Source organism: Aquila chrysaetos, chromosome 8 (genome assembly GCF_900496995.4).
Source record: "Aquila chrysaetos chrysaetos chromosome 8, bAquChr1.4, whole genome shotgun sequence".
NCBI classification, from domain to species: Eukaryota; Metazoa; Chordata; class Aves; order Accipitriformes; family Accipitridae; genus Aquila; species Aquila chrysaetos.
The window spans coordinates 39,345,332-39,354,543 of NC_044011.1; the positions used below are offsets into that span (position 1 = coordinate 39,345,332).

A 9,212-nucleotide genomic window follows, 5' to 3' on the forward strand; every position below is an offset into this window, starting at 1 on the left:
CCGCGTCCAGGAGAAGCAACGTGCAGCTCACAGCAGAGCTAAGGAAATACCGGCTGGCTCAGCAGGGCACCTTATTACGGCCGAACTACACCCACTGCTCAACTGCAAATCAAAACGCTCCCGCACATCAACTTAATTGGAGCCCCCGTCGGCCGGTATGCGCTAAGGAACTGCGCGTAGTTTCTCCAGACTCTGCACAGCATGGTAAAACACAAAGGTGGCAAAAAAATTAATCCACCTAGAGAACTGGAGTTGCTGTCAAGCCAGCTGAGATTCTCCCCGGCACCATGAAAGCGCTTCACACGGCAAGTGGTGGCGGGGGGGGGGGGGGGGGGGAGCGGGGGGTTCGCTTTTTTTCCTCCCTGCTGCACCCATCCTGAAAAAGCAGGCTTGCTCTGAACAGTCCTAACGAATCCAAGCCATCCTCCAACAAGCCCCGTCCAACAAAGCTGACGCTCGCTTGATGACAAGCATTCACGGCTTTGATGTTTGTCAACCGGCTTTCCGCCCAATGCCACGAAGCCCAGTCAGGCTGTCATCAGGAAACGATAACGAAAAACGGCATCGCTCGGGATCTCAGCACCAAGCAACACCACCAAGTTATCCAGAAGCCTTTCCCCGAGTAAGGCAGGAAAAGTGAACTAGGCATGAATGCTTTTAAAGAGCTGCTGACACCTAAAACAATGTGGCACACTTTCTCGTTAAAAAGAGCTCACGCAGCGCCTATCCTCAAGTCAGTTAAAAAGAGCATCTAATTTTATACAGACTGGGGAAAGCAGGGGGGAGGCAACTCTTAAGAGCTTCTCTGCTCCTACTGAAGTCTTCTAATATTATAGCCTACGTCCACGTTCGCTGCTGTGAATAAAGATATCAAAGAGGCAAGTAATGGAGCACAAACAAACAGCACAAATCATGTTTTCAAGCAAAATAGCTTCGAATGCAAATCCAAAACAAACCAAGCTATAGCAACAGTTCTCTAAACGTGACTATTTCAGGTCTTCCTTGCAACGAAACCCGTCAGAATTAGCTGACCGACCTCGTAACCCAACTCCATGAAGCGATACAGGGTTTCTGTGCTTGTCCTGTATGCTTAAGCCACCTGGGTTTGTCCAACCTCAACCTCACCACACCAACAGATTATCTGTGGCGTAACAAAACCCCTTACCTGAAGCAGTGTTGTCAAAGACCCGATTAGGACCTTTTAGAGCAGTACTCCTGAACGCAAGCCATCTTATCCGCAGCATCCGGCAAGAAGTTCAGCATCGCTCTCTGCTTTAGGAAAGCAAAGATGACAATACTTGCCGTTCTTCTGCAAACCTCAACCAATTGAGCTAATCCACACAAAATGCCTGAGCCAACACAACCGCGTAACCAAAGGCACTGCAGCTTCACAAATGTACAGGTAAGTGACTGTTCTGATGCTATGGAGCACCGCAAACATTAAAGACTGGGGTGGATGCCCACGTGCCTCCAGCCGGCGCAGACACAAGCCCGCGCAACGAGAAGAAGTCTTTGCAAGCGAGCCATAAGCTGGAGCCAGCAGCTTTTCCCCTGGGTCTGATCCATCCGTACAATTTCAACACCTTTCAAGGGCCAAAGGGCAGCTGTTGCCCCAACGTTATCCCCTGCCAAACCAGGGTAGCGGGGTGGGGAACGGCTTTCAAGAAAGCCACCGTGCCTTTTCAAGGTGACGGGTGCATCAACGTCACGGACCGCTTCTCAGAGAAGCCTTGCTGTGATAAAATGCACAAAGGGAGAGCACTCTCTCTGCACTCAGAGTTGGGGAGGAACGTTCCCCTTCTCGGATGCAAACTAAGGGCCGGGAGGGTATTGATGTTAGCGTATTAGCCCAGCGGCTAGGCGTAGTGCTCAGGCTGTGCAAAGAAAGTTTTCTTTCTAGCCCAATTTTAGCAGAGCCCTACTTTGCTGTCACCCCAGCTCCAAAGCTTAACATCACTAATATTTAAAAGTGTTCTGCGAGGGAAGCTGCCAGGCAGCCTCATTTAAAAACAGAAAAGCGGCAACAAGCAGTTTCTCATGCTTGATCCGATTACTCTGATCTCTCTTTTGATGCTGCAGACTCAGACTCGTATTTCTATTACTGCACGGGGGGAGCAGGGGAGGGAGGGGAACGTCACTTTGCTGCTTGATATTTCTTTCTTCCCTGTCACACTTCGGAGAAGGGATATACACTGCAAAGCGCTGGAATAAAGTGGATGAGGGGTCTGGGATGCAGCCACCTCCCAGGTGGAGATGTCACGCAGGCTGGTGGTACCAAGGACCCCCATCCAGGCACCGCTCACAGTGACGGCGCGCTCTTAGACCTCTCTCACTGGAGCTTGTCAAGTCCCAGTTTGGTCTCATGCTGTCCGTGAAAAGTTCGTATCTATATATAGCATTACTGCTCCAACAAAAAGGTGCATTTCCCCATCAAATTTGGAGATCTCTTCGATCTGAGCTCACGAGAGTCATCAGGTTTTGGATTAGCACTTGAGTGCATCTTTGTGAATGGAAGACCACCACAGCCAGAGCCTGCCCCAGAGAAGACCAACTCGAGAGACCTGCTGATGGCTTGGGGAATACAATGACATTTCCATTCTGGAAGCAGACCTTTGAAGAGCATACAAATCAGATTCAAGCGCTCACTAACACTGCTAAAAAAGGACACGACAAGATCAGAGAGGTTCATTCGCAGCCGTAACCTGAACCCAGGGTTTTATATACCCAACGCTTGCCAAGCCCAAGTGCAACTTTAGGAGGCAACGCTGGCCCCGCGGGCGTCCTTGGCTCCGACGGCTACACTCGCGTCTCCCCTGCTTCGCAGGTAGAGATCACTGTCCCCCATCGCTTCCATTGCTTAGCCAAGGACTCCAGAAAACGTAGCACAAGCGCCGCAGTTTTGCCGTCCTACTGAAGAATCAGGCCAGTCACGTAACTGCTTAGGGCGAGCTTCACAGCTGGCCTTGGCAGAGAAAGTAAGCTTCTAGCACCGCTACTTCCCACTGCCAAGCGTACACCTGGGTTTTAAAAAGCACTCGCCATCACATACTGCCAAGAGGCTATTTTCTCTTCAATAGTTGCGCTTGACTGGCATTCCCACTAAGAAGAGGGGAGGGGGTGAGGCGGACTGCATTCTTCAGGCAGGACCCACAAAACCAGGCAGCACTGCTTTGGAAGGAAAAAACCAAGTCAGACCCATCAGGAGCCTGCCAGAACGCAGCACCGACACATGCGACTGTCGGCAAACGGACAACACCGAGAAGCTGCCAGCATTTCCAGTGACAAAAAAATACCCGAAACATCAAGACTAAAGAGATTTTTCAGTTAAGCTACAGCCCGCAAAACTTTTGTATTTCTGAGCAAAGAGACGTACTTAAGTACCACTTTGATCCTTTATACCGGCACCTTAATGGGGTCTCAAGTCTTGTAATAGATTCACCTTGAGAATTCAGTAAGATCAGAATGTTTTTAACACTCGAGTTTTTAAACCACAGAAGAACATAATCAATTAAAACCAAACCGTAGGGTAAGAATAGCACGCTGGCCCAACCCTACATGCAGGCCGATAAAAGTTCCTGGTACAATGTAGTCAAGCGTTTTAAATACAACAGGAAAGCCACCGACCGCATACAGCGGGCGAGCATGTGGGAAGAGTTCAGCACCAATTACGAGAACCACCACTGCTCCTCATGTATTTTTATCGCTCGCTATGATGTATTTTGAACGGGTGAATCGGATTGACCTGAAAGCCAGGCTTTCAAGAGTCCTGTGCAGCACGGTTTGTGGGGCTCCCTAACACCTAACTCAATGCCATACAAAGACCTGAGGCGAGAACCTGATGCGCAGCAGAGCAGGAACACCCACAAGTTCAACAGGTAACAAGGATGCTAGGAAGGAGAAAAACCATTGTTACAGCAAAAAAGGCCGAGAGAAACCAGGCGGATACTGATCCCACGCAGGCAAGGGTCATGAGAGGAGCCAGCCTGCACCCGCGCTAGTTGCAGCTGGGGCTCTTTCTGCGCTTGCCAATTAAAAACCGGACTATCTAAATTCAGCCCATGGCTCACCCACAAACGCCAGCTCGTCTCGGAGCAACGTGGGCCAGCTACCACGCACCGACGTGTGCCCCAACCGACAAGCTCCCTTGTGTTTCAATTACCAAAGTTTTGATTGAAGCCTTGTGGTATTTTCCTTCAAAAAATGCCTGCCACGCATGCAAAAACCTACCCTTTTTCACCAGCATGCTCCCCTCAAAGCCAAGCGGGCCAAAGTGTCCAAGCCCACGCTGGACGACCTTCAAAGCGTTCTGTGGTGGAGCTCCCCATTAACCACAAGAGCAGCTGCTAGCTACAGCGTGCAATTAAATCCCCAGGAAAGCAACTGATTTATGAAACTTAAACAAGTACATACCACTCATAATTACAGCATTCCACCTAGGGTCTCTCCTTCATTGCAGGTTTCCAAACAGAGTCTCTTTATTTAGTGCTGGTGGGTTTGCACCGCCAGAGAACAGCACACAGTATTCCCCGGAGAAACAAACACAGCTTTTTTTTTTTTTTTTTTTGGTGGTTTTGTTGGGTTGTTTTTCCTTCCACATACCATCCAATTTCTCAGAAGAGATACAGATTGCGCGTCCAGCTTTGCTTGTGCTCTTAAACCACTGCATAAGTATTTACTTACTGGCCAAATTCCAGCTCCAGCAAACGCTGCAGACTTACAGCCTGCGCTACGCTCACAGCCTCTGGAGCCTGCTAAAATCTCGGCTCCCTGAACCACTGAAGGCAACTTAACTTTTTGGATACAGGGAGCCCCTGCATTCAAGACAGAAGCACTGCCAGGTGCTGTCCAAAAGCAGAAAAGGTACGGGTTGTCAAGCCTCTTTTAAAAGTATGTCAATAATCCCCAGAGAAACAGGCATTAAACAGAAACATCCAGAAAAATCTGCCTACATGCAATATCAGGAAGTTTTTTTTGTTTTTTTTTTGAGCAAACGCCTTCTTAGGAGCATTTAAGTGGTCCATTTAAACAGGGGGTGTATCCCGGCTGAGACAAATGTTTTATTCCGGATGGCCTCAGGCAGACACAGGGTTAAAGAGCTGACCCATTTTTAGTCCAGCAATAGGGCAGAGACCACATCCCCATGCCATCGCCCCACCAAACGTGTCTTTGGTTCTGGCAGGGCTGGAGGAAGGCACGCCAAGCCACCCGGGGTTACTGAGTCAGAGCTGTGTGGTACTAAGCCTTCTGTATTTACACACCCAGGAAAGACAGCGAAAGACAAACAAAGAAAACAGCAACGCATCATCGGCAAAGCAGCCGCTGATAAGGCCCGGGGCTCCCCAGAGGAGAGTACCTCTTCTTCAGCCTCCTGTCCGCACAGCCAGCTCCGCGAGACAAACAGCAGCAGCGGCGGCAGCCACCCCCGCCGAGGAGCACCCCAATGGCCAGCAAACATCGATGGTGTCCATCCAGCTGAAGGTGCTGACAAGTGCCCCCTCCTCTGTGCAGAGCGCGTGTGGAGCCGAGCTATCTCCTAGTCTTCCCGTCCTCGGGAGCCTCCTTGGCAGTGGTTTCCAAGCCAGATTGTCATGCTTATAAACCTGCGCTCAACTGCCTACATGCAAGACAAATGAGCCCAAGCTGCAGCCCAGATGGATTACTTTATTTACCAGCCCCTTCCTTGCAACGTTCCTCCAGTGTTTGCATTGCATGCAGAACGCAACCCTGTGTTTTTCAGCGCCAGAGCTCAGCCAAGCCCGAGTGAAGCCACCGCAGATCAGAAGCCTCGCCTTGCTTGCGTACAAAGGCTCCTTAGAAACTCACTCCGTATTTACAAAGGAGCCCGGCTTAACACAGCCTCGGTGGGAGCGCTCCCTGCCTTCGAGAGGGTCTTTCTCTGGCCTGCCATGTACGGGGCTCGTTTGGCGTCGGCAGGTACGGAGATGACAACCGGGACCACCTCCTGTCCAGCCCCTCATGCCTTTGGGCCACGGCCGGCTTGCAGCTTGATGCCGAGGCCGTCTCTGAACGCCTCCCACGGCTTCAGCTGAAAAGTTATTCTTTCTAAACTGCCGTGCAATGTTGCTCTGCACCGTTAGACAGATGCTGTGTTCCACCCCAGTGCTGACTGCCTCTCAGTATTAGCCGAAATCGGTCCTCAACTCTCTCCCTACTTCACAGGGGTGTTATGAAGTTTAATTAACTGTAAAGTATTGAAATGAGATAAAAAGGCACCACAGAAACACACGAATCCGTATCGCGTTACCGGCTTCGTTTAAAGCGGGTCCGGGTGTTGCCTATCGCCGTTACAACCACCCCACTTAAAGCGGGCAGCCAAGCCATCAGGACACCCTCCAGATCACGGGACGCCACCACGGCGGCGATACAGCGGTCGCGCCGTCGTGCCTCGGGTGGCAACCCATCCGGGGGACGCGACGACAGCACTCTGCCGTCAGCGCCTGGAGTTACTGCCACGACGCTAATTTTCTCGTCCGAGACTACCGAAGCTAACAAATTGACAGCTTTGAAAAGGTGAGGGGAAAGGGGGAACAAAAAACCCCCGAGTTCTTCAGCCTTAAGGAAATGTTGTCTAAGAGGCATTAAAGCAGGAGGTCTAGGCTTTTATCCTATGATTCACGATGGAGCACCAAAACCGCAAGACGGTTACCTTCCACTAAGAGCATCACACTCTCAATTCGCGCTGTGCAGTGCTTTTCTCCGTTGAAAAAGCCCAACTGCATAGGTCAGGCACAGTCGTTTTAATTCAGCATCCAGCCCTGCTTTTGTTTCTCTTCAGCTGCCTCACTATTCTACATCGCGTCGCTATGCCCATTAGCTGGGCGGTGATTAACAGGCTTACCCTATCGGAGTGTCATAGCAGCCTTTAGCTAAAAACAGCTCTTAAAAAAAGGATTTGAAATGCAAGGTGAGGTATTAAGAGCCAGACAGCAAAACAAAGAATGAAGGCGGCTGTCCGGCAATAGGGCTTTTATTTTTAATTCGGGCATCTTTCAACGACAGGGTCTCCAGGTCAAAGCGGTGGGCGATTCCCCACGCCTCGAGCTAAGCTGAACGCAAATTCCACATAAAGCACCTTGCGACAGAAGCTCTGCAAAACTAGGAGGAGAACGCATCGACCACATAAACATCTGGGCGTCTGCTGCTAGGCGCAGACGAGTCGTACCAAAGCGACGCGAGCGTTTCCCCGTCTTGCGCTGAAAAGAGCCGGCACCGATGGCTCGTTTCCATCGCTCCTGGCTACCCTCAATGGATGCTTCGGGCTGCAGAACGGCTGAATTCGGAGAACAGGGTCACCCTTCAGGACTTCCGACGCCCGACCAGCACGCCGCTCCGGAAGAGGGCAATTTTCGTCGTCGGAGCCAGCCTTCGGGCAGAAGCCCCCGGCCCCGTCGGGAGACCGACGATCTCAAGCTGAAAATGCCACCGGCCCTCTCCCCCCCCCAGCCCTATCCCACCGAAAAGGCCGCGGGGGAAGACCGGGAAAAGCATGTACAACACGCCTGTGAATAAAGCTCTTTGTTCGGCGGAGCTGCCTGCTCCTTTATCCCCCCCTCTTCCTATTAGTGAAATTCAACAGATCGCTCAATGGCCCTCTTGTTCTTCCCAAAACGTCCCGGGCAAATAACGCTCGCTCCTCTCGTCGCGCAAGCCAGTAAATGAAGCCTTGTGCCTCTCCAGTGACACACTGTAAATATAAAGTGGCATTAAGGAGGAATATTTTATCAAAGCCATCAGGCACAAGTGCAAGTCCCTCCTGCGGCTACTCGGCTCAGTGCAGGGGCGATGCATCGTCGGCGCGGCGGCGGGCTCCGCCGCCCGGGGCACTTCTGCCGCCGGGGCTCGGAGGGTTGAGGGGGGCCCGGCCCCCCCCGGGCCGCTCCCGCAGCTCGCCCGGCCGGTCGGAGAGCCCCGGTGGGTCCCGTTTAATTCCCGGCCGTTTCACCCGAAGCCTCCGAACGCGCCCGGGCTGGAGGCAGCGGGGAGGGCGGTTTCGGCAGCGGGGGCAGGAAGCGCCTGGCAAGTTGCACTTGCATTCCAACAGGTTCCCCGCTCCCGCGGGCGGCGGTGCAGCAGCACCCCCCCACCACCACCACCACCGCGGAAAACACCGCGGGGGGAGGGCGCACGGCAATTACTTTTTAATTGGGAGGCCGCCTGATGAGCCCAGGGGCAGCGGGGAGAAGCGGCTTCCATGGTAACCGGCAGCCCGCGCCGCCCCGACACGCGCGGGTGAGCCCGCCGCCGCTCCCCCGCCGCCGCCGCCGCCGGGGGTCCCTTCCCCGCCGCCCGGCACCGGCCGGCGCTCGCCTGCCGGGACCAGCGTCCAACTCGCGGTGGGGTGGGGTGAGGGGGGGGGCAGCCGGGTGAGCCCCAGACCCCGCCGTACCCGCCCCCCCCGCCCAGAGGGTTCCCCGAGAGCGACCGCGACCACCCCACCGCCGCCCCCCCCGCCGCCGCCGCCGCCGCCGGGGTCCGAGCCGCCCCGCTCCCCCCCCCCCCCCCCGGCGCGGGGCCGCCCCCCCCCCCGCAGGCCCCGGCGGCGCCCCCCCGCGGGCGGGCCGAGGCCGGGACCGGGGCCGGGGCTCGGCCGCCTCCTACCTCTGGGGATGATGGCGGCGGCGGAGAGGAGCAGCAGGAGGACCGGGAGGAGGCCCGGGGCGCCGCCGCACGCCGCGGGGCCGCTGGGCTCGGCGCGACCCACCATCTCCGGCACCTGCTTCGCTCTGGCCGCCGCGCCGGCACCTAGCGACCGCGCGCGCCGCTAATGAGATGCGCGCGCGTCAGCGCGGCGGGCGGGGGGGGGAGGGGCGGGGCGAGGGACGGGCCCCGCCCCGCCCCGCGCCAGGGGCCGGGGGCAAAGTACCGGGCGCGGCGCGGGGCGCAGGGGCGCGGCGAGGCCCCTCGGGGCGGGGGAGGGAGCGGAGCCCGGGCCCAGCCGCGCTCAGAGCCGGGGACCCGCCGCCTCGAACAAAGGAAAAAATTCGGAAAAAACACACGCGCGCGCGCAAAAAAAAAAAACCCAAACCCAACCAACACCCCCCCCCCCCCCAAACCCCCACATCTCCTACAGCTCCTCCAACCCTCGACCACCTATCGCGACTCCTGCCGAGCGGGCGACAGGCAGAGGGGCTCCGCCACCTTTCCCACGCCAGCCCCCCCCCCCCCCCCCAGCATCCCCCTCCCGGGGTTCG

The 9,212-nt window shown here is 55.3% G+C and overlaps 1 protein-coding gene across 1 annotated transcript in view; it reads right to left on the reverse strand.

Moving 5' to 3' along the window:
• CADM1 (cell adhesion molecule 1) overlaps positions 1 to 8,789 on the reverse strand; it is a 172,530-nt gene extending 163,741 nt beyond the window's left edge. The window contains 1 exon segment of the mRNA XM_030021598.2: positions 8,620 to 8,789. Within this exon segment, the coding sequence (XP_029877458.1) occupies positions 8,620 to 8,725 (106 nt within the window). The 5' untranslated portion in view covers positions 8,726 to 8,789.
• Between the last annotated feature and the right edge of the window lie 423 nt (positions 8,790 to 9,212).